Raw genomic sequence first — 26,335 nt, forward strand, 5'->3', positions numbered from 1 at the left:
ACCAGGAGAGCGCTGCGATCGTGTGCCTAGAGCCGGAGCGTCTCCGCCGCAAGTACCTGGGAACAGAGCCAGCGGGAATATGCGACGCTGCTGGGGAGGTGACAGAGCCGCAGCAGAGAATGTCACCCTGACATGTAAGTGCTGCAGCTCTTGAAGTCATCTAAAAGCTTTTTCAGGGCTGCCCAATGCAGCCCCCCCTGTTAAGTAACCTGATCTGCAGGGCACCAACTCGAAACTGAGCTCACAGTGCCTGGAAGCGGGGTTATAGAGGAGGCCCCAATGCATCCTGGGAGGTTGTTGGTGCCTGGATCAAGATTCCATCTCTACACCCTGATGTTTCCCTGTGGAAACCAATGTACCCCACTGCAGAAATTCCGTATTCCTGGAATCTTTGCAAGCCTTATTATGTGTAAAAACGGGAGAACGGAATCGCCCCTAAAGGAAGCCAAGTTAAACTGTTTTTAAACACTGGTTCAAACTGATATGAAGGTGACAGATCCCCGCTGATAAGGGCAAATGTAGTGAATCACTAGCCTTCATACTAAAACACTTTAATAAAAGAAATGTCTCTTCCAAGACGGCTTTCAGCGACTGTAACCCATAACGATTACAGCTGGAGCACAGTGCGCACAATTCATCATGCGTTTCTTACAGCTCGGTGAAGGCCACAGGTTTATACAGAGAGATGTGCTTATATCACTGCTGCACGCAGGGAATTCAGTGCTTCCCTGAGATGCATGTGAAGGCAATAGATGAGGAGGGGGTACGGTCTTACTTTAGGGTGCGGTTCAATAGATCTACAGTAAAATCAGTCAACAGGTCGACAGAGTCAAACGGTCGACACAATATATTTTTCTGTGTCATTTTGTATGTTTCACCATATCTGAGCCAAATTTGTACCCTCGCGGGCTCGTTTCGCTCACCACGGTTCAAGCACTGAAGAGATTATGGCGCAAACCATTTACACCGAATGACAGGAACAGAAGATAGGAACATACAATCCAAGAGACAATTTCCCTGCTCTTATAGGACACATGAAGCAGTGTATACAAGTGGGTGGATGTGCGGTCGGATTATCCTGCGCTGGATAAACCTGCTGCATGAACCACGGTGTCTATAACGCTACATAATCTAAATAGGAATGCAGATATAGGAGATCTTCAGTGTATCAGCAATGTGTTGTCAGTAACCCATAGCAACCAATTAAATGCTGTTTTACAAGGTCTAACTTGCACTAGACAGATAAAAGCTATTTCCCGATTGGTTGGCTGTGGTATACTATACTTTGGCATTTAGTAAATAACCTCCCAGATGGAAAAAGATCTCTAAGCTCAATCACAAGGAGCCAGACCATTGCGTATGGACATGACAAAACATTGATACGTGCTGTACATAATCATATTAGGGCAGTGACGGTAGAAAAGGAAGGACACACATCGAGGGATAATGTGGTGTTGCCCATAGATAAAAACTTATAGCACACATTGCATGCACACATTGCATTGGTTGCAACTACTTTTTTCCCGTTGCACCAGTTTTAATAACTTTCTCTCACAGTATAAAGTACATGGGAGTACATACAACATGGGATCATTCATATATGTACTGCATATGTATTTAGTATATCCAAATTACCTGAGTATAACTCATAGGGGGAAACCGTCTCCGACTCATAAGGGTCTTCATCCTACACAACGAGAAGGACATAAACATGACGTGTAATATTCTGCATTGTGCTATACAATAACTTCTTCTAACACATGGACATTTTCATCTGAAACCAGAAGAGAAAATCATTGGTCAACTTTACTGTGGATGTAGTTATAATCACAATCTCCTATTGTCTGCGAGTCCTCTCTAACCCCCGCGAGAGCAGGGATCCTTCCCAGATCCCAGCCAACGTGGGGGTGTGATCATGTGATTCACTGCAGATGGCGTCATCATGGCTGCCACCCGGGATGTGGTACTGCAAGTTGGGGCACTACGCCATGGTCCGACTCTGTGCTTACCACTATCCATAGAGGGGTCTATTTACTAAGCCTTGGAGAAAGATAAAATGGATGGAGATAAACTACCAATCAATCAATCAGATCCTAACTATCATTTTTCAACACACATCCTGTAACATGACAGTTAGGAGCTGATTGGCTGGTACTTCATCTCTCTCCAAAGCTTAGTAAATTGTCCCAAAAGTTAGCAAGTATGTTTAAAACAACTAGATGAGGAGAAATAGGAGGTAGCGGTAGCAGACAGCTCATTTCACAAATAGTACAATTGTATTTCCATATGTCACCTAGTAAATGAATTGGCTGCGTTCTTCTGAATATCAGTTCAGCCCACAGAATGTTGTATGGGTATGAGGTCTGAGGGCATGAAGGGATTGGTGGGTATTGGTAGGGGTACACGAGGAAGTCATGGCATGTTCAGGAGAGTTTGGTGGACATATACATGGCAATGTACAGAAACCATTGGCCTAGGAGTGCTGTGACAGAAAGCCTAGGGCGTTGCATTCCGAGAGAGTTTGGGGGCCACTGGTTAGATGGCTGTGACTTGAGCAGGGTTCAAGGCATGCTGACCATTGAGGTTAAGCCCATAGGACTTCCTTCTCACCTAGTCATCTCCTATGTGCCGTTACTATAACTGTCCTGGTGGGTTCTTATTTGTTGGGGGTTTAACATTTTCTTTAATGTCGCCAGGTGGATTTTGTTACTTCTAGATGGTTGGATGGGGCAACCAGTGCCCTGGAGGCAGCAGGGAAAGTTGCTTTTGCAGCTACTGTAGCAGAAGACTTTATTGGACTTTCGTCACTAGCGGTTGGACATGTTGCGCTTAAGTAGTGTTCACTCTAGGCTGTTTTAGCAGGGCGCCGCGCCCTGCCCGTTTTTTACCAGGCAAAACCCGCCCTGCCCCTTTTGCGGCGCCCTGCTAGAACAGCCGCCCGCTCCCTGCTAGAACAGCCGCCCGCTCCCTGCCCTCCCGGCGTGTATAGATGCCGTGCGCATGCGCGCGGCATCCATTCACGCATTGGGAGAGGGCTGGGGGAAGCCCAGCACCGACGGAGGTGCTGGGCACGCCCCCAACAGTGACGTCGCCGGCCACAGACGCTCTCTATAGAAGCATCTGTGGGCCGCACCGCCCCTTAAAATGACGGAGACGTGGCCACGCCCCCTAATTTGCATGCCCCCCCCCATTTCGGGCATGTGCCCCCGGAGTCCGGCGCCCTGCCCCTTTTCACTCCTAGAGTGAACACTATTAAAGTTCCCACCAGCAGGAGAAACACTTTGGATTCATTGTGGGATGTGATATGGGGCCTAATTCAGACCTGATGGTACATGTGCTAAATTTAGCACATCTACGTTCAACTTCCCTGACATGTGGGGGGACGCCCAGCATGTCAGGCCCTACCCGGCCGCACAAGTACAAAAGCATGGCACGGCGGCAATGCTTTTGTACTTGAAGAGTAGATCCCTACCAGTGCAGCCCCCACGGCCCGCCCCCACCCCCACCCCCCGTACGGTCCAGGCATGCCCACGTTGCCCGGACCGCGCCCCTAAAACGGCAGCCAATTCAGGCAGGGGCGATCGCAGGGCTGAGACCAACGTTGGCTGTCTGACATGCGCTGGCGCACTGCCACGCCGGCGCAGTTCAGACCTGATCGGCTAAGGTGGATTATATTCTACGGACAGGCAAATGGCTGTCCTTTGTTCTATACCCCGGCACAGGTAGACTGCAGAGTCCCTGGAAGCAATGCTTAAGGGTACCTGCTGCCACTCGAGGACTTGAGGCGGCTCAGTGGCTGCCCCCAGTATGCTGGTAACCAATCCATGGGGAATCGCTATCTAAGCTCGGCTAGACCCAGACCACACCACCGTGGGAATGGAAGGTGCCCATAACAGGGAGCCCAGCTGTCCGTATCAGTGCACGCAGTGCTGTAATGTCACTGGAAGCTGCAACTCCCCCATCTAAACTGTATTTTGAATAGACTCAAAGGGGTTTATTTACTAAGCACGCTGGCATGTTTAAGCCAGAAATGTTAAAGGGCATTTGCTTTTAATAGAACTAAATGAGTAAATTTTTCCGTATGTAGCGCTGTACGCGTCTCTGCGGCTGGGCCACCCACTATCTGTATACGCCAAGCTTCCTCACCACTGTATAATAGCTGCTTGAAGACATGCGTATTTACACTCCTGCCAAACTCAGCACTGCCCGCAGTACTGACGCCATGCCCACACCACGTCATTCCAATGCAAGTGGAGATGCGGCTGGACGGTGCAGGACTCTGCAGTTACTGGTGCTCAGGGCCACGCGCAGCGTGAAAACATACAAAATACGTTCCACAAGTGGGCGTACACTGCACACTGACAGCACCAGCCCCTATGCAACAAATGGGTTCCAGACTATGGATGGACACTGTCTAGAGACAGTCAATAGGTCAACACCTTATAGTCAATGGGGTCAAAAGGCAAAAGGCAGACTGATTTAAACGGTCGACACAAGTTTTTAAACTATTGCTTGGTTTACCATCCACGTGGACTACGATTGGGAATAGTAACCTGCCTGAAGTGTGGCAAGCATCTACGTTACCACTAATTGGGGTCACAGATGATGAAAGAAATTAACACCAAAAAAAAAAAAAACTTGTGTCAACCATTTTCATGTCGACCGTTTGACTGTCAACCTTTTACACAGTCTACCTTTTACCTGTCGACCTATTGACCCTGTTGACCACATGGTGTTGACCTAGTCCAGGCATGTCCAAACTGCAGCCCTCCAGCTGTTGAGAAACTACACATCCCAGCATGCCCTGACACAGCTTTAGCATTCTCTGACAGAAAAACTCTGTCAGGGCATGCTGGGATATGTCTTTTCATAACAGCTGGTGGGCCGCAGTTTGGACATGCCTGACCTACTCTAATAACTGCAGACTAGCACCAGATATTGGGGGTCACTCAGGTGCGGTTGTTCTTCCTAACCCGTGCAAAAGGACGCCCGTTGCGATTGCATCTCTGCATACGGAGCCGCACGACTGCAGAACCATCGGTAACATCGTCGCACATCGGGTCGCCACGTACACCCTGAGTGCCTCTGAAGACGCGCAGGCTGAGCTGCTCTTCCATGACGCATAGTCCTCTCCAGTAACAAGTGTGATTGCAGCTGCTAGTATATGCATGGCCGTAGAACGCAGCCCGAACGGCCATGACAGGCCTGTGTTCGCATGACCACTCCCTGTTACCACCCCCAAACGCGGACGTCCTGTCACTCACTTTGCAACTAAAATTTTGCTACGACCGTACTCGCTGCGCATGTGCAAAAACATTGATCGATAGGCGTACAACCGCCGCTTTGCATCCGCACCCTGAATGACCCCCCTTATCACAACTGCAGACGCCCTATTTCGCATTTAGCCAGCAATGAGAATTGGCGTTATTGAGGTGCGGATCCTGGACGCCACGATGGACCAACTAAGTGCCCTTTTCTGACGAATATCTTTTATATAACCTCACCTAAGTTTGTATCATCTGTCGACACCTTGCACTATTGTGGCCAGCGTGTATGCTCCTAAGTGGCTTCTCTCAGTGACTCACACATCTGTAGTCATTGCGCTGCCTCCCAGCGCCTCGGAGATGTGACACTCTGCTCCCACCAGGCAGGAGAAGTGGATAGCACCTCTCGCCCCTGTGCTGTGGGGATATTTATATTACCGTGCTCTGGATGTGTATTAACATTCTGCTCTTACAATCAACAGGAATGAAACCAGGATGAAGCTGCTCCAGTCTCATCCCGGCCCTCTGACCACATTATACATTCATGAGGAGAAGGCAGATGATGTCGGCTGGGCCCCAGGTCTCTGTGACGAGCTGGGAAAGTGTATATTTCCCTGGGAGATACAATTCCATTGCTGGGGATTCTCTCCACCAGACAGGACCTTTGTTTGTGCCAGAGGCACTGCGTTATTTTAGGACTATTTTTTTTTACATCTCGGGAATTTAGACGGAACCCCTCTCTTGTGCCTCCAAATGAGGCAATGAGGTCAAAAGGAGGATTTTTCCGATTTTGGGACTCCAAACTTAATTTAAAATATTTTTCTTTAAAAAAAAAAACCCCAAACATTAATACATAAGAACTGCAAATACACTGAATAGATGTGTGTTAAAAGTACACAAAAGGTGATACAATTAGCAGCCAGTACTAAATGGAAACATCCATTGGTGCTTAATATAGGTAACATAGCAGACAGTAGCAGCAGCACACACCCCGGGAGGGTCAGCCCTAGCCACCACCCACCAAGGGTTTGGATTAGGGTAGGGGACAGGGGAAGGGATAAAAAATACTTACCCCCAACGATGTCGGCATATTCAGTGTCAGGATGCCACAGTCAGTCATGTGACCACCGGCATCTCGTATGTATTCCATCAGAAGCATAATGGTCTCCGATGAGAGGGAGCAGTGTGGGAAAGGACAGGACATTTTTTTTACTTTGATAAATATTTTGGCCCCATCTAAAAGCCCCCATACACAGGTGCGACTTCTCCTACGGGAGAAATGGCAGCCGATGCCCCTTTAGCCGACTGGGAGCTGATTGCATGCGATATATCGCATGCGGCCCTTTTGCATGTGACATGTCGCATGTGATCCCGTTCCCCGCTGCCGGAGCCCGCCCCAAGTCGGTGGTCGGACGTGCAGCACGGGAACGCGCATCGGATCCGACCTCGTGTCAAAACACAGACGATTTGGCCAGTTTTCATATGATCCGTCGGCCTGATCCGTTGGAGTCAGATGAAAACAGGCCAAATCGGACCTGTGTATGGGGGGGGGGGGGGGGGCCTGTAGGATGTTTGTGCCCATGCAGCAATATAGCAGGTGCTGTACATAGAGACCCCTGATGAAGTATGTATAATGAAACGCGTAAGCCGGCCTCCTGTCAGCAGGAAAATGCTATGCGATACTGCAAAACTAGGTCCCCCATGATTCCTAAAGCAATATTCATAGACTGCTGAAGAACCTGTGGCCTCTGAGGTACTGAGGCTATGCAACGTATGCAGCCATTTTATGAGCTGAACCCCCATTCACAAAAATGCAGCTGGTGAATTCACAAAATGGAAGACACATCATTGTTGCACAAAGTGCACCTTATGTGACTATAAATTCTAATTATTATATATCCTCTATGTCTACATGATTATGAGAGGAATTGTAGACACTGCCAAAATAACGTTCTTTATTAAAAATCCACGTATTATAATATATGTTATATGAGGATTTGTAACATCTCCCGCAAGTAAAAATGTAACAAATACAAAAATGCTCAAACTGAGACGACGTACCGATTCTGACTCGCTGTTCTCCGTGTGCTCAGACGGAACGTCCTGGTTTCCTGTGTCGTCAGACATGATGTGTCGACAGCTGCTTATGTCTTCTCTGTAACGGTGATAAAGACAAAAACAATAGCTGGAACGGCAGCACAGTCCTCTGTAGCTTCAGACAAACAATGGGGCAGATGTACTAACCTGGAGAAGGGATGAAGCCGTGATAAAGCAGTGATAAGCGCAAGGAGGTGACTGGTGCGTTATCACCTTGCACTTATCACTGCCTTATCACTTCTCCAGGTTAATACATCTGCCCCAATAGTTTGCTCTTGGTATATAGTATGTTAAGACATATGATAAATACCCAGGAAGTTTGGAAGGATGTGGTATGGTCCCTGATTAGCATACATGTTGTCGCTAGCGATATTGTCAGATTTGATGCGTAGCACCACGTCACTAGCGACTGTGGGCTACCGCATATAGGGCATGCACACTGCCCAATATGCTCCGATATGAGCTATATGTTGGTCGATTCGCCGGATTGGACATCGGTGCATATTGGACAGTGTGTATGCCCGATATGCGGGTGCCCGCGGCCGCTAGCGACGTCGTCAGATTTTATGTGCTGCATATCAAACCTGAAGATAACGCTAGTGTTCTGTAGTATGGTGATGAAGGATGGAACATGATCCTTCCGTCCTTCATGAACATCGTTCCAGTGTGTATGGGGAATCTGGGCCGACATTGGTCTTGTGTGTACCCAGCATAAGCAGTAGGTAAGGTGCTTCTCCCATGGTTTGTGTCATCAGGCTATGGTGGGGGAGAGGCAACGATTATACGATTTGCTGCAAATTTCTTCATCAAAGTGCCCGATGCCTAATACATAATGGTTGAGGGTTGGATATAGAGCAGTGTTTCCCAACCATGGTCCTCAAGGCACACTAACAGTCCTGGTTTTAGTGATATCCAGGCTTGAACACAGGTGACTTAATTAGTACCTCTGTTATTTTGATTTAACCATCTGTGCTGAAGCCTGGATATCACTAAAACCTGCACTGTTGGTGTGCCTTGAGGTCTGCGGTTGGGAATGCCTGATATAGAGGTTTCTAGACTCTTCTCTAAATTTGGGAGTCTCCCGTTCATTCTGGCACAGCCCGGAAGTAAGCATAGCGGTAACACGCTAGTAGAAGTTTAATGATACACAGGTTGAACTGCACTTGGTTGATTCACTTAAATTAGGAAACATTCACAAGTTTTTTACTACTGTACAAATGGTGTAATTCCAAGTTGATCGCAGCAGGAATTTTTTTAGCAGTTGGGCAAAACCATGTGCACTGCAGGGAAGGCAGATTTAACATGTGCAGAGAGAGTTAGATTTGGGTGGGGTGTGTTCAATCTGCAATCTAAATTGCAGTGTAAAAATAAAGCAGCCAGTATTTACCCTGCACAGAAATAAAATAACCCACCCAAATCTAACTCTCTCTGCACATGTTATATCTGCCTCCCCTGCAGTGCACATGGTTTTGCCCAACTGCTAAAAAATTTCCTGCTGCGATCAACTTGGAATTACCCCCAAAGAGCAGATCCTGTACTTGTGTCCGACCAACTAGCAGAACCTCAGCCCTGAGGCCCCACTGATCCTGAGATCTGGACTTCCACGTGTAAGATCTTGCTCAGAAACTCAGCGTTACATTGAGGTATTAGGTGATTCCACCCAGCGTTATGTGCTGCTACTATGCTCTCAGGTACTTACCAGTAACTAAGCAATTATACTAATTACTAAGATGTACATGTATTTACAGATTGCATACACAAAAGACCTGGCAGGCACGCACAGCAAATGCTGCCACGGCTGCATGAGATCCAGTTTCTCCAACACGCCAAGCACTAAGTATCCTCCGGGTCACGCTGGTTTTATCTGGGAGAAATCCACTTCCCCCAGCCGTATTTCAGCTCTCTCACCAGAGTGTAATGTCCCTAAAGATCTTTGGGGTGATGTTTTTAGATGAACTCTGGGCCTCATTCAGCTTGGATCGCTATTACGACAGAAAGTGCGATTTTCTCAATCCTGTTTCTGCTAGAAAACGCATGTGAAGAGCCGCCCCGGAAGGAAAAAGACGACCACCGATGCATTAGCAAATTTGCATATGCCGTTGCATATCTGCGATGCATACGCAAAAACTGAGCATCATCTACAGTTGCAGTGGACCCGGGGCTACTCGGAATAATGCGAATGTAGTTGCACCGGGCGCCATGTTTTAAGTCGCTGCAATCACAGCGAACGTCAGATGCACGCCCGAAAACGGCAATGCTATGTAATCGCACTTTGCTGGGCCTGCAATCGCATTGCGGCTTTCGCGCACGCGCCATGCAGACGCAGAGCATGCGCCGTCTGATAATTGGCCAATTTTGCGATTACGTCAGGCCGATCAGGTACAGTATGCACGGCAAAATGTCCACGATATCGGCTTATCAGTACTATCATATGTGGTGCAGTAGTCCAAGGTATCCGGTCTCTAGGTCGACCACTACTGGTCGACAGTAAGTAGGCCGACATGGTTTCTAGTTCGACAGGAGTTTTTCACTTTTTTTTTTTACTTTTTCATACTTTACGATCCACGTGGACTACAATTGGGAACGGAAACTTTGCCCAAAGCATGGCGAGCGAGGGGACACCGTGCACTAATTAGGGTACCCGGTCACTTTACGAAGAAAACGACACCAAAAAAGTGAAAAAACTCATGTCGATCTTCTGTCACGTCGACCTAGTAATGTCGACCTAGAACCCATGTCAACCTACTTACTGTCGACCAATAGTGGTCAACCTAGACACTGTCGCCCTAACTCTTGTCGACCCTCCATACCACACCCGTAGTCCACATCAACTGAGCCAATCCCAACGATAATTTGCCCTGGATGCTGTATAGGCATTGTGCAATAATCGGACTGACCAACCAAGAATTGGCTGTTTGGGACGTTGATTGTTTTATCAGGGTACAGTTTCATTTATATCATATATGTGCAGAATACTCTAGCCCCACACCAGAGCATTCTGTGCATGCGCCATTTTTCCGGAAATACAGATGTGTCCACTTGCGTCTTTGCCGTCGCTGCGGCACGCCACCACATGAGAGTGCCCGTTGGATGCAGGTTGTGCTGTACGGGCCCCCTCCTTTACGCATGGGCCTGTGGCCTCACACTGCAACCATTACGGGTACACCACTGCGCTTGGTGTGTTTTTTTATTAAGTTTAGGGGTTTTATAACAATGAGTGTTTTGCTTGGGATTAGAGATATGGGGGCAGATGTATTAACCTGGAGAAGGCATAAGGAGGTGATAAACCAGAGATAAGTGCAAGGTGATAAACGCACCAGCCAATCTGCTCCTGTCAATCTGCATATTGGAGCTGATTGGCTGATGCATTGATCACCTTGCACATATCACTGGTTTATCACTTTCTTATGCCTTCTCCAGGTTAATACATCTGCCCCACGGTCACAAATACATTTCTATGAATGGAATTTTGTCCTGGAAGCGGTCTCTACAGAGGTGTGAATTTCCAGCGATGTAATCTTCCAGATCGGCTTTTGATTCGCCATTACGCAATATGCATCTGACGGCGCAAATTGGGCGCAGCTGCTCCCTATTGCATACAGGGAAATGAACGTGTATATTTAACAGCATCAGTGTATATGCATCATTGCAGTCCATACGTCCATATCTGTACGCTTTGTTTCCTATCGTAAGTGAGCACAAGCACCGCCATATACATGGCGCTGAACGATACGATACGCCTGAAAACACACATATTTATACTCATGCCGCAACACTGAGCAGCACGCAATTCCGGCAACGCGTCCTCACTGAACTTTCCCCAGGTGACAACGCCCCATTAGGACAAAGTTACCTTTCTTTAGTCGCAAGTGGAGAGGAGATCAAAATGCGTATAACCCCCGGGAGTGTTGTGTGGTTGTGAAAGTCACCACAAATTTAACGAGTCTGGGGCAGATGTATTAACCTGGAGAAGGCATAAGGAAGTGATAAACCAGTGATATGTGCAAGGTGATAAAGGCACCAGCCAATCAGCTCCAATATGTAAATTAACAGTTAGGATCTGATTGGCTGGTGCCTTTATCACGTTGCACATATCACTGGTTTATCACTTACTTATGCCTTCTCCAGGTTAATACATCTGCCCCTCTATTCTTAATAAATACGCTCCATAGCAGTTAAAAACAAGAAGGAACAAAACAGTTTCACTTCTAACTTTTTATTAATAACTTTACTCCTGCTACTCGACCTTATTACAGTATACCGTTGTAGGGTAACATTATACCATGCACCCCATCAATCTTACATCCTCGAGGCCGATGTCACACACTTTCATGCGTAGCATCCCCCCCATACAGTAGGTGTACGCCATATGACTCTGCAAGGTATTAAAGGTCCTTTCTTATTGAATTTATTTAGACAACCAGGGAAGTTTACAGGGAATAAAAGATCATTAAAAACCCAATTACACCCGTGAGGATGGCCGTCTGATATTTTGAATTACTTTCCGGTATCTTTATCCAAAATTGCTGTCAGGGACATTTCCATGAGCAGAAGTAAATTTATGGATTTGCTTTAGAATGGGAAATTACCGAGAGGCGACCGCCTGGCAGCACGATACTAAGTGTGACATTTATAGACGGTAAGTAGGACAAGTTATTTCCATGTGCGCAGTCTAAAGCACTTTCTAAGCAGGATGAGAACGTAGAAATTGTCACAACAATTAAGAAACGAGAAGCATTTTGTATTTACAGTGAATACGCTACATGCGCCATTACAGCTTGTTTAGCTGGGTGCTATATTGTTGGAGACTTGTCACCCCCCCTTCCCCATATCATGAGACTTTCCAAATGCCTGTCTTCACCTCCTGTTAACCTGAACAATCTAAGTGTATGTCTCACTAATGCCAACATAATCCCTCTACAACGTGTTATTTACCCACAACCACACACTGCCATTCTCAGCTGCCAACTTTCTAACATAAGTTTCCGGGACATTTTCTGCGGGGCAGGTGAACGATCCGTGTCATGTAAAGTGCACTGTATGCCCTTCCCAGCGCCAAAAATAACTCATTAGTAAGTGTTAAATGATTTATATGCTCCCTGCCAACAGGTATGAGGCGTTCATACAATGTATTACCAGTACAGGTGCTCAGAAATACATGTCAAAACAAGAACTGTCTACACCTAAAGTTCTGGATGGGACGGTCCCCGGGGATTAGTAATAGCTAGCAATCATTATATATATCCCGGCACCACAGATACAGTAGATGACGTGCCATCTACTAAAACCTACTGTGTGTATGTATCAGGCCGGGAGGCACTGACTTGTACTGAAGCCAGATTTACACACAATATATGAGCCAAAGGGTTCATGTGGACATTATACACCGGTGCTACAGTATATATTTGTGAACATTATACACAGGTGCAGCGGTATATACATGTGGGCATTATACACAGGTGCAGCAGTATATACATGTGGGCATTATACACAGGTGCAGCGGTATATACATGTGGGCATTATACACAGGTGCAGCGGTATATACACGTGGGCATTATACACAGGTGCAGCGGTATATACACGTGGGCATTATACACAGGTGCAGCAGTATATACACGTGGACATTATACACAGGTGCAGCGGTATATACACGTGGGCATTATACACAGGTGCAGCGGTATATACACGTGAGCATTATACACAGGTGCAGCGGTATATACATGTGGGCATTACACACAGGTGCAGCGGTATATACATGTGGGCATTATACACAGGTGCAGCAGTATATACACGTGGGCATTATACAGGGGTGCAGCAGTATATACATGTGGGCATTAAACACAGGTGCAGCAGTATATACATGTGGGCATTATACACAGGTGCAGCGGTATATACACGTGAGCATTATACACAGGTGCAGCGGTATATACATGTGGGCATTACACACAGGTGCAGCAGTATATACACGTGGGCATTATACACAGGTGCAGCGGTATATACACGTGGGCATTATACACAGGTGCAGCGGTATATACACGTGGACATTATACACAGGTGCAGCGGTATATACACGTGGGCATTATACACAGGTGCAGCGGTATATACACGTGAGCATTATACACAGGTGCAGCGGTATATACACGTGAGCATTATACACAGGTGCAGCGGTATATACACGTGGGCATTACACACAGGTGCAGCGGTATATACACGTGGGCATTATACACAGGTGCAGCGGTATATACACGTGGGCATTATACACAGGTGCAGCGGTATATACACGTGGGCATTATACACAGGTGCAGCGGTATATACACGTGGGCATTATACACAGGTGCAGCGGTATATACACGTGGGCATTATACACAGGTGCAGCGGTATATACACGTGGGCATTATACACAGGTGCAGCGGTATATACACGTGGGCATTATACACAGGTGCAGCGGTATATACACGTGGGCATTATACACAGGTGCAGCGGTATATACACGTGGGCATTATACACAGGTGCAGCGGTATATACACGTGGGCATTATACACAGGTGCAGCGGTATATACACGTGGGCATTATACACAGGTGCAGCGGTATATACACGTGGGCATTATACACAGGTGCAGCGGTATATACACGTGGGCATTATACACAGGTGCAGCGGTATATACACGTGGGCATTATACACAGGTGCAGCGGTATATACACGTGGGCATTATACACAGGTGCAGCGGTATATACACGTGGGCATTATACACAGGTGCAGCGGTATATACACGTGGGCATTATACACAGGTGCAGCGGTATATACACGTGGGCATTATACACAGGTGCAGCGGTATATACACGTGGGCATTATACACAGGTGCAGCGGTATATACATGTGGGCATTACACACAGGTGCAGCGGTATATACATGTGGGCATTATACACAGGTGCAGCGGTATATACATGTAGACATTATACACAGGTGCAGCAGTATATATATGTGGGCATTACACACAGGTGCAGCAGTATATATATGTGGGCATTACACACAGGTGCAGCAGTATATATATGTGGGCATTACACACAGGTGCAGCAGTATATATATGTGGGCATTACACACAGGTGCAGCAGTATATATATGTGGGCATTACACACAGGTGCAGCAGTATATATATGTGGGCATTACACACAGGGGGAGCGGTATATACATGTGGGCATTATACACAGGTGCAGCGGTATATACATGTAGACATTATACACAGGTGCAGCAGTATATATATGTGGGCATTACACACAGGTGCAGCAGTATATATATGTGGGCATTACACACAGGTGCAGCAGTATATATATGTGGGCATTACACACAGGTGCAGCAGTATATATATGTGGGCATTACACACAGGTGCAGCAGTATATATATGTGGGCATTACACACAGGTGCAGCAGTATATATATGTGGGCATTACACACAGGGGGAGCGGTATATACATGTGGGCATTATACACAGGTGCAGCGGTATATACATGTGGGCATTATACACAAGGATAGGCAAGGGGGCACTGCCTCACCTGCCATATACTTTTTACTCTAGAGTTTTGACTATAAAAATGATTAGAATAATACAAAGAAGATATTTCTGATATATTCTTTATATTTTTCATATACTTTATATGTTCAAAACTCTGGATGAAACGTTAGTATGACAGGAAAGGCTCTGCCTCACGTGTGTGTGTGTGTGTGTGTGTGTGTGTGGTGTGTGTGTGTGTGTGTGTGTGTGTGTGTGTGTGTGTGTACCCACTTGTAACTTTTTGAACCCTTACTAGGAGCTCCCTGACCATCATGTTTATACTTTGACCATTCCTCATTTTGTACACATAATGCTTAGAATCCCCCCAGCCCCCTCACTATCACCTTGAAAGGATATCAGCCTCTTTTTGTACCCCTCGATTTGATGGCCACTGACGTCAGTGAGAGCAATCCTTAAAATTACAGATTATACACGACACCATGTAATTAAGAATCACTCTGCGTTTATTGTTCATAACAATGGTATATAAGGCATCATTGTCTAGGGAGGGATTGGAATGTCCAGGGAGGGGTAGGCAAAAGTAAATACTTTATTGGTTTAACTTTACTGCATAGGAGGGGTAAAACAGGCTACATGGGGGGAAGTAGGATACAGCCTAGTACTTCATCTAGGGGTGGTGATTTCACACAGTTCCCAACAAACTATGGGTGGAGCTATATTCATTTTATGCAATGCAAGCTAAATCCAAGGCAAAAGAAAAAGAAACAATATTTACACAATGCACAATGACAGAGGAGATTTAACCCTTCAATCCCCTCTTAGAATCATGATTGTTATACGACATGATTCTTCTGTAGAGCCCCCTTTTTGTTTCTCCAATTTTTTAGATATTGAACATAATCATCGGGGCCTTTGCTATCAGAGGAGGTGATGGGGCTAGTGGTAACATCATAATACATCAAGACTGTGTCAATACCTTTAGATGTGAGTTTCTTTCCACAGGGAATCACACAATAAACTATGAGACCTATAAAGATTAAAGTTATTATTATGAATATACTTATTTGCACAAGAGCCTGTTTCCAATTTTCAATCCACCCAAAATATTGGCTCCATGGGTTATCAACACCTGAATTTTTCTTAAGTTCTATGGATAAGGTTTCTAATTTGTTTATGGCTAAAGTAACCTTACCATTGGGACCAGTGTTGTCAGGAATATATGTACAACAGCCTTCCACCTTACTAATGTAAACACATGTACCGCCTTTTTCTGCTAGAATCATGTCAAGGGCCATTCTGTTTTGAAATGTCATTTGGGAAGTGGCTTCTAGCTGTTCAGCTATACCTTTAAGAGCATCTTTGGTATCATTAACAAATCTTTGTTGGTTATAATATATATAATTAATCCAGGCTACGTTTTTATTTACAGTTACTATAGGGAACAATGATTCAAAACCCGCAGCCACTTCATCTCTAGCTTTGAACTCATTTGGAACACCTCTTGGGACCCCTATAGCATCAATGTATACGTGGGGGTCAAAGCTACCTCCTGGGAGTGCTCTTTTCTTTCGATTAGCAGGAGTATTAGAGGGAGGAGTGGGGTCATCGGTGATCATTAGGAGTGGCATTATGACTTTGGCCAGGGCACACTCACCATACCATGGTGTGTCTAATTTAGTTCTAAGCTTCATATCCCCACATATATAATAAATGTCACCTAATGATCTAGTTTGGTTGACTAAAACAGTTGTTCTTTTATTTGCACAATACCCTGGTGGGAAGGTTTTTAAATTTCTCCCTGTGGTGGTGTTAGATGTATAACAGGTATAGTTTCCAGGATATATGGTTATGGTGCTTCCTGGGTTGGGATTTTTTGACAATATGGGATATTCCCTTTTCCACATTTCGCACTGACTGTCATTTGTTTTGGTGTCATTAAAAAGGCTGAAAAAACAATTTTCCTGTTCTAGGGGTATATTAAGGGGCACTGTACCTAGGTGGGGCCTAGATTTGCCACAGACATAACAGTTACTTTTATTATGTTTGCTAGCACTATACTTCATCCATTCTAACCAGAAATTGATGTCAGAGAAACCAGTTTCAATAGCTAGGGTGTCTTTAAAGGTGGGATTGTTAACGGCCATCATATCCTTGAAGGTGGTTATATGAGGTTTCAAGAGGTTGGGGCGTGGTTTAGGGGGCTTGAGCTGGGCATACTTTTCATTGTTAAACATATCCTGTAACAAGAATGGTGTAAGGGATGGGTTTAAAAAAAAGGATTCACCTAGGACATAGGTGCCTGCATCAGTAGACTGGGGATGTTTTATGCTTAATATGAATTTACTATCACATCTGTTTTGTCTATGAAGGGTAAGACGGGTAAGCAGGGACTCACCATATTTGTCTTTTCTTGAGAGAGCCTCTTTGGGCTGGTATCCATAACTATGGCCAGAATTCCATCCCACTGATCCCCAATACGCACATTTATTTCCCCAATATTTACTAGTAACACAAATATAGGCTTCAGTGGGGGTATTACGTGTACCATACTGATCACACTGCCAGGCATAATGTTTGTTAAGACAGGGAGCAATGGTACAGAAATCTATTTTATAGGCGGCAACCTCAGTATTGGAGGAGTTATACCAAAATGTGTAGGTGCCGGATTTTTGTGTAATGTCTACTTCAGCTGTAGCTTGGCAAGTGAGGACCATTAGGATTATCAACATAGTCCCCAGGATAGAGGTAGGGGACAGGTTCCTCATCCTCCTCTGTTCTTCTGTCTTCGCTAGGTGGGAGGTCAGGGCTGTCTGCCCCCGTTTGTACCTCGCTGGAATCACTTGCTTCCCTCTCTAGGTCTGGTCTAGGAACCTTTTTCACTCGGGATGCATGGATCCAGGTGGGGCTTTCCTCTGTCAGGACTGCTGTTCTGGTTACTGCTACGACCTCTGTCTCTGGACCGTAGGTAAAGTCTCCTGGGCTCTTGTTCCTGGGGAGCACCTTCACCACGACTCTGTCTCCGACTTTAAAGGGGTGTGTAGGTTCCTGTGGATTCAAAGGGTTTTTACAAACAACCTCATGTTCAATTTCATTCAGTTTTATTATCAGGGACCTGACATACTCTTCTCTGATAAGTTCTAGATCTCCCTCCTGTATTACTAATGGTTTCTTAGCCCAAGGTGTAGGGAAGGGCCTACCCATTAATATTTCAAAGGGGGAGTAACCCAAAGTCTTTTGTGGTGTCATTCTGATCTCTGCTAGGATAATAGGAAGGACCTTCTTCCATTTATGGAAGGTACCCCCTGTGGCCTTCCTAAGCTTGTCTTTGAGGGTCCTATTCATGCGTTCTACGACCCCTGAACTCTGCGGGTGATACGGGATGTGGAACTTCCATTCCACCTGCAGGGCCTTTACCAAGGCCTGTGTAATTTTTGCTGTAAAGGCGGAGCCTTTATCACTATTGATTTGCAATGGGCACCCCCATCTGGGGATGATTTCCTGAGTTAGGATCCTAGCAACTGTCTTTGCATCCTCAGATTTAGTGGGGAATACCTCTGGCCATCGAGAGAACATGTCTACAATGACCAGGGCATACTCCTGTTTACCAGTACCTGGGATATGGGTGAAGTCAATTTGCAGGTGTGTAAAGGGTGTGGTGGGATATTCAAGATGCTGATGTTTTGCCTTGTCAGGGTTGTTGGGGTTGTTTCGCAGGCAAGTGATGCATCTACTGACATACTGATCTACTAATGACTTGGCATCCGTGACATAGAAATCATTACGTAAAAGTAAGGTAGTTGTTGCCTTACTGTGGTGTCCTATGCCATGGTAGTGAGCAATAAACAAGGGTGCACTGGACTGGGGTATACAGGGTTTCCCCTCTTTGCAGATTAATCCTGTTTTAGGATTCTTCTGCAAAACTGGGTAAGTCCAGTCAGCTAGGTCGGCATTGGAGGCTGAGGCCTGTAACTGGGTGATCAGGTAATGGTTGTCGAGAGCTGGGGGGGTCATGATGGTCATGTGGGCCTGAGTGATGGGCTGTGAGGCTGCATGTTTGGCAGCAGAGTCAGCAAGGGCATTTCCAAGGGAGACTGCATCCTTCCCCCCGGTGTGTGCCCTGCAATGGAGGATTGCAATGTCAGAGGGTAAGGTTATGGCATGCAGAAGGTCAGAGATGAGTTGGGCATGTGATATGCCTTTTCCATCAGCTCCAAGGAAACCACGGCGTTGCCAAATGACCCCATGGTCATGCACGACGCCGTACCCGTATTTGGAGTCAGTGTAGATGGTGACTGGTTTATTCCGGTAAAGGTGACAAGCCCTTGTGAGAGCAATGAGCTCTGCAGCCTGTGCTGACTGGTAAGGAATGGGCTGTGCTTCCAGAATAATGTCAGGGAGAGTGACAATAGCATAACCCGCTTGGTACGTGGTGTCATTGGGTCTGCTACAGGAACCATCTACAAAAATGACATCCGCGTCGGGGACAGGGACAGGGGACATGTCCAGTCTGGGGGATGTTTCTGACTCAATGGAGGCTGAGCAGTCATGGGGTTCAGGAGGGTGGTCTTCAGGACCTTTGAGCCCCAGGAGAGCGTTGAGAATGGGTGCAGGACCTGAAGAGTTGGTGGCATACTTAATGGTGAGGGAGGGGTTGTTCAAAAGGAGAACCTCATATCCACTAAGGCGCTGAGCTGACATGTGTTGTGTGTGTAACCCTTTTAAAATGGTTAGAACATCATGAGTGGTGTGAAGTATTGTTGTGTGGCCTAGGGTGAGTGTGGTGGCCATTTCAGTTACCATTGCACAGGCTGCAAGTGCCCTGAGGCAAGCAGGCATACCTTGCACAGTGACAGGCATTACTTTGGAAAAAAATGCCACTGGGCGCAACTTTCCTCCATGAAACTGTGTGAGCACCCCCGCCATGGTTTTACAATTGTCCCTTGCAAACAAATGAAAAGGTAGTACATAGTTGGGGAGGCCAAGTGCCGGACTTTTCATTAACATACACTTTAAGCTTTCATATGCAGTTAACATTTCTTGTGACCATTGTACAATATTAGGTTTGTCTTTCAGTGTGGCTTGTCTCAAAATGTTATCATAATAGGAACAATCAGATATCCACTGTCTGCAGTAATTTACCATACCCAGAAAAGACAGCAGTTCTCTCTGGGTAGTTGGGGTGACCAGGCCCAATACAGACTGAATGCGCTGTGGACTGACTTTCCTTTCCCCCTGAGTGAGCACAAAACCTAAGTAATCCACATGCTTCTTACACCATTGCATTTTTGTTTTGGACACCTTGTGTCCACATTCACAGAGCCAGTTTAACAGTGATATACCATCCTCCCGGCAGGCCTCCTCAGTTTGACTACAGAGCAGCAGATCATCTGCATACTGTAGCAGGACTGAACCATGGTGAGGTTGCCAGGGCCCCAATGTGGCCTGGAGTACAATGCTATAGACAACGGGTGCGTCAATATAGCCCTGGGGTAAACGACACCAGGTGAGTTGCTTGCCCTCAAAAGAAAATGCAAAAAGTAACTGTGTCTGTGCATCCACTGGAATGCTAAAAAATGCATTTTTTAAATCAATCACAGAAAAAATTGCAGCATCTGCAGGGATAGCTGAAATGAGTGAGTTAATGTCAGGTACAATGGGTGCTATGGGCACAATGAGTTGGTTAATTGCCCTGAGGTCTTGTACAAACCTTACACTACCATCTGACTTAGCAACAGGGTTGACTGGTGTGCAGTAAGGTGAGATTATGTGTCTGAGAATGCCTTGTTGGAGAAACTGTTGTATCATTGGTCTAAGACCTTCAACCTTCTCTTGTGACAAGGGGTATTGCTTTTGATAGACAGGTTGTGTGTCAGGTTTCAGGGTTGCTCTATATGGTGTGCAAGGAATGAGGCCAGTGTCATAGGGACCCTCCGACCATAGAGCAGGGTTCACTTTGTCAAAATCAGGTGTAATGTCTGTTGCCTCCCACACCGGTAGGTGTGGGGACTCGACCTCCAGGCCACTGCTAGTGGGTGAAGGGAGAATGGAGATTTCGAGTTTGCTAAGAAGATCCCTTCCCAGAAGATTAATTGGACATTCAGGTATTACAGTGAAATTGTGTTTACCCATATACGTGCCTCCCGTGGTTCTGACACTAAGGGCATCTGTCAGGTAAGCATCTGTGGGTATCCCATTGATTCCCATTGAAGGAGCAGTCTTTTCCAAATGACCATCGTACAGGTCGACACACAAAACACTAGTAGTTGCCCCGCTATCTACCAGGAAAGGGATTGCTCTCTTTCCTATAATCAAGGTTAGTAGCGGTGGGTCCTTCCAGTGTCTGGTGAGTTGGGCAAAGGCTGGGATACCCTCCTCCGGGCCCCGTCAGTGGGAGGGGTCCTGCCAGTCAACTCGGAATCGGACATGATCCTGAAAGGGGTTGTTGTGTGACTGTCGGGGATGATCCCGGGAGGGAGCCGGAGCTTGGGGCTGTCGGTGGTTTTGTGGGGGACAAGGGCAATCCCTTGCCCAGTGATCGTCCCTTCCACAGTTGAAGCAGGAGGTTTGTTTCCTGCTGGCAGAGTCAGGGGGGTGGGGTGGCCTGGCTTGTGGGTTTTGATATCGGGCTGGATTGCGGGGTGGGCCAGTAAAGTGCTGCTGGCGTCTATCTCCCCGGTTTCTGTGATTTTGGTAATTATGAGTTGGGGCATTCTGCAAGGGTTTTTTAACATCAAAGCATCCTGCAGCTTCCTTTTCATATAAGTGCTTTTCAAATTCCTTAATATTATCAGAGGTCCAGGAAGAAACACCTTGCTTAACAGGGACCATAACAGATGGCAACAAGTTATTTACAAAGGTAGAAATTAGTAAATGGTCTGTATCTACAAGAGTAAGACCTGCATCTTCAGACCAACACTTTTTAAACCTCTTCCAAAACTCAGTGACAGTTTCAGTGGGCTTTTGTTTACATGCTACGGCAATAGGAAGAGAAGCTCGGGTTTTAAAAATCTCTTTCATATGGGTCTCAATTTCCTTCCACATCTCCGTTACACCGTCCCCAGTATTGAGAGGGTAGCGAACGGCATCGTTAAGGGTGGTAGGAGTGTTTATGGTGGGAATCTTTTTCCAATCCCACCCGTTGTAATGGTCTATAACCCCATCTATGATCAGCTTCATATCTTCTTGAGTATAGCTGCGTCCTGTGCAAGCCTTTTTCAAGTAAGCTATGCAGCCGTCAGGTGCAACAGTGGGTTTGGGACAGTTCTTAACAATTCTGTCTAAATCCTCTATTTCAATGGGTTTCTTTAACAACTGATCCCCTACTGTCATAAAGGGCAGGTGCTGGGTGGCGACACTGCTGGCATCAGCACTGTTTTCAAGGAAACCAGTGCCGGATCGCGTTATGGAGGGGGTAAGAGGGTGGTGAATGATAACAGTTGAGTCAGCGTTACGGCGGGAGGTGATTTGTTTGTTAGGAGTAGGGGCACTAGGGGCGGGGGTGGTTACGTCTATGTGGAGGGTACTGTCAGGGGGGGCTATTCCTCCTGAGCCTCCTTCTCCTTCCCCTTCCCCTCCTCCCCCTCCCCTTTGCATCGGCATTCGTGACAAAGCAACTGAGCTTCCTTCTCCTTCCCCTTCCCCTCCTCCCCCTCCCCTTTGCATCGGAATTCGTGACAAAGCAACTGCAGCTAACAGATCTGTGTCTTTTAAGGAGGGGTATAGGGGATTGTAAGGCGGGGGAGAAGAATTTTTCAGAAACTTGTTGCTTCTAAATTCCTCAGCTTTATGCAGTCTGGAAGTTACAGATTTTATTCTACGCTGTTTCTGCTTGATATTCTTGTCATACCAATGAGGTGCTATCGTGAGCCATTGCTCTCCTCCAGCACGCATATATGTCATGTCCCATTGTGGGTCATGATCGTACCATGGCCAGGCTTCCTTGTCTTCCAGACAAAGACCTTTGACCATGTCCATATAAAAGGGATAATTAATACCGTCACGGGGGAATGGACTGGGGCTGCCAACTTTCTCTGTCCATCCTGCTAAGTTATCCACCCAAGGGTTAACTAAATAATAATCTGTGGTGGAGTTACGGGCAACATATTCCTTACATGTTTCTCCTGGTAAAGGTGGGGGGTAAATGACTGTCTTACTCTGACCCCCTCCCATAGTAAAGAATACAATCTACACCAGCTTTCTACGCAATTTCTACAACAACTTATAACAACTGTCTATGCAATATCACAACAAAAATGCAGTTTAAAAAAAAACCTTCTATACAACTTCACAACAAAAAGACTTTCTATGCAATTTACAAAAACTTTCTATGCATGCATTAGTTAACACCAGTTAATTAGTCATTGACAATATCACAATATTATCTGTATAATGAGAACATGAAATCTTTTGACGGGTACGCTTACCTTCGTACAAGATGTCAGAAAAAATACAGCGTTTTAAACAGGAAGCAAGAAAAGTGTTTTGAGTAAAGATATCTGGCAGACGAAAACTTACCAGCCGTCTGGACCAAACATAAGAACTTATCACACTACAAGCATACAAGAATATAGGCGATCAAATCGGGGTATTTTCTACGTTACGTATAGACCCCAGGTCTATTTTTTTTAAGTATCCCAGATACTAACGTCTTTGGAGAATTGCGCTTTTCTCAGACGTATCTTTAAGTCCCAGACATTAAAGATTATATGGTATCCCTGATACCTGTTTTATGGCTTTACATAAAACTACGTAATATTAAGTCCCGGACTTAAATATTACCTTGTCACGTGTTCCCGGAACACGGAGCGAGTTCAAATTCAGTGTTTGAACGCAATCCCTTACGGAAAAGACAGACAATGAATTCTCTATCTTACCGATTCGGGGGCGATCAACTGAATCCAGGACTGAGCCCCCACTTGAAAGGATATCAGCCTCTTTTTGTACCCCTCGATTTGATGGCCACTGACGTCAGTGAGAGCAATCCTTAAAATTACAGATTATACACGACACCATGTAATTAAGAATCACTCTGCGTTTATTGTTCATAACAATGGTATATAAGGCATCATTGTCTAGGGAGGGATTGGAATGTCCAGGGAGGGGTAGGCAAAAGTAAATACTTTATTGGTTTAACTTTACTGCATAGGAGGGGTAAAACAGGCTACATGGGGGGAAGTAGGATACAGCCTAGTACTTCATCTAGGGGTGGTGATTTCACACAGTTCCCAACAAACTATGGGTGGAGCTATATTCATTTTATGCAATGCAAGCTAAATCCAAGGCAAAAGAAAAAGAAACAATATTTACACAATGCACAATGACAGAGGAGATTTAACCCTTCACACTGTTGCACATTCTCACTCATTTACTTATTTTATACTCACAAATTTAATTAAACGATTGAAATGTACACACACACTCACTCACACTTTACCTGTGACACCACCAGTGCCCCCCAGTTCACCACCCCATAACTCCCCCCCTTACCCTCCAGGTCATCAGCAGCCCCAGCGCCCTCTGCTCCCTCACCTGCTTCCCTCGGGCTGCCCTGTGCATCCTCCTCACTGATACAGGCTCCTGAGTGAGTGAGAGTGGCCTCTCCCCCGGGCTTTACCCAGTCCCCACCCCCCAGGGCCCGGTGCCAGTTCCTAGAGCGTGTGTGTACCTGTCGCCATGGCGACCACTCCGAGCACATGGCCTGCGTGCCAAGCCTCACTCTCATACGCGGCTCTGATTGGCTGCCATCGCATGACCACTCCCACTCTCCCTGCTGCAGGTGGTGGTGCCCAGTGCCGCTCACCCAGCAGTCACCTATCCTGTATGCAGCAGACACTGTGTGGTGGTGACAGGGAGACCAGGCTGCCTCATACCCCTGTGTGCACCATATTATATTAGCAGTAGGTTCATGCCTGCCTTTACTGTTTGCCCAGCAGCTGCTGGCATGCCCTTATTCCCAGGGACAGAGCCAGGTTCAGAGGCGTAGCTAGGGTTTTGGGAGCCCAGGGCAAGATGGAACATGGCGCGTGCCCCCCCCCCCCCAAAAAAAAAATAATAATAAAAATTAATAATAATAAAAATGGGCGTGGCCACGAAGGGGTGTGGACACGCTCCAGAAAGGGGTGTGGCCACTGAAATAGCCCACGGTGCCAGTTACATTGCCCCACATACAATGCCCCACAGTGCCGGATACATGCCCCACAGTGCCAGTTACATGCCCCACTCAGTGCCAGATACATGCCCCACAGTGCCAGTTACATTGCCCCACAGTGCCAGTTGCATTGCCCCACTGTGCCAGTTACATTGCCCCACAGTGCCAGATACATGCCCCACAGTGCCAGATACATGCCCCGCAGTGCCAGTTACATGCCCCACAGTGCCAGGCCCCACTCAGTGCCAGTTACATGCCCCATTTGGTGCCAGATACATGCCCCACTGTGCCGCCGCCGCTGCTAGTGCTGGCAGCGGCGGTGAGGGGAGGGAGAGACGCTGCGCTCTCCTCCCCTCACATTTAGGGTTGACGGGGGCGAGTGGGGCATGATGCCCTGGTCGCCGCCGGCGCCCCCCTCTCCTGTGCCTGCCAAGGCGCCCAGGGCACGTGCCCCACTCGCCCTACCCTAGATACGCCTCTGGCCAGGTTATACAGATTTATCCTCTTTTTTCAATATTGTTATAGTATCCCTTTAGTCAGGGACACACATGGAGGTCACAGGTTCTGTGGTTGATTAAAACCAGGCGAAATGCAAACGTGAAGCCAGCCGGGCACAGAACCTGCGTCATTCATATGGTTCCCTGATTAAAAGGCTATTATAGCAACCCTAGACTCAGTGGTGCCTGGGCATAGAGGAAACCGAGACACTCAAACCTCAGCTTCAGGTGGACGCTGTTACTAAAATGTACCCTATCAGTGGTGCACGCAGGGGGGGGTTTCTGAGTACCCAGAAAAAAACCCTGGTGGGGCATATTCTTGTTTTCAGAGATGGAGACAGCAATGAGGGCATCGCTGCTACATTCCGAGGTTTGCTAGTGCTTATATATAACTATATAGCCAAAGATGGTATGATCTAGGTACCTGCTAGTCTATATAGTCACTGCTGGCATAATCTGGACACACAATCTCATGGGTACTATTGGTATAATATGGGCTTGTAGTAATCGCAGTGTATTTGATAATTTTATATATGCACAAGATGGATAACAATGTAAAGTTTGGCATCTGACAAAAATAAACCTAATGTGTGCGTATGTGCGGCAGGGAATATATATTGTAAATGCCATGTGAGGGCCTATGGGGGTCATTCCAAGTTGATCGCTTGCTGCTGTTTTTCGCAGTGCTGTGATCAGGTCACTACTGCGTATGCGTATGCACCGCAAAGCGCAGGCGAGTCGCACGGGTACAAAGCGGATCGTTGCTGAGCGATGGATTTAACGAAGAATCCATTCGCACAGCCGATCGCAAGGAGATTGA

The 26,335-nt window shown here is 46.6% G+C and overlaps 1 protein-coding gene across 8 annotated transcripts in view; it reads right to left on the reverse strand.

The window, feature by feature from the left end:
- AGBL3 (AGBL carboxypeptidase 3) overlaps positions 1-24,561 on the reverse strand; it is a 169,944-nt gene extending 145,383 nt beyond the window's left edge. For 4 of the 8 annotated variants that reach the window (XM_063929030.1, XM_063929028.1, XM_063929027.1 and 1 more), the window contains exons 1-2: positions 5,073-5,245; positions 1,636-1,687 (exon numbers count right to left, since the gene is read on the reverse strand). In XM_063929030.1, the coding sequence (XP_063785100.1) occupies positions 1,636-1,687; positions 5,073-5,198 (178 nt within the window). In that variant the 5' untranslated portion in view covers positions 5,199-5,245. The other 4 variants (XM_063929025.1, XM_063929026.1, XM_063929031.1 and 1 more) reach the window with 4 other exon arrangements.
- Positions 24,562-26,335: the final 1,774 nt, after the last annotated feature.

The sequence above is a fragment of the Pseudophryne corroboree genome, chromosome 6 (assembly GCF_028390025.1).
Source record: "Pseudophryne corroboree isolate aPseCor3 chromosome 6, aPseCor3.hap2, whole genome shotgun sequence".
Lineage (NCBI taxonomy): Eukaryota > Metazoa > Chordata > Amphibia > Anura > Myobatrachidae > Pseudophryne > Pseudophryne corroboree.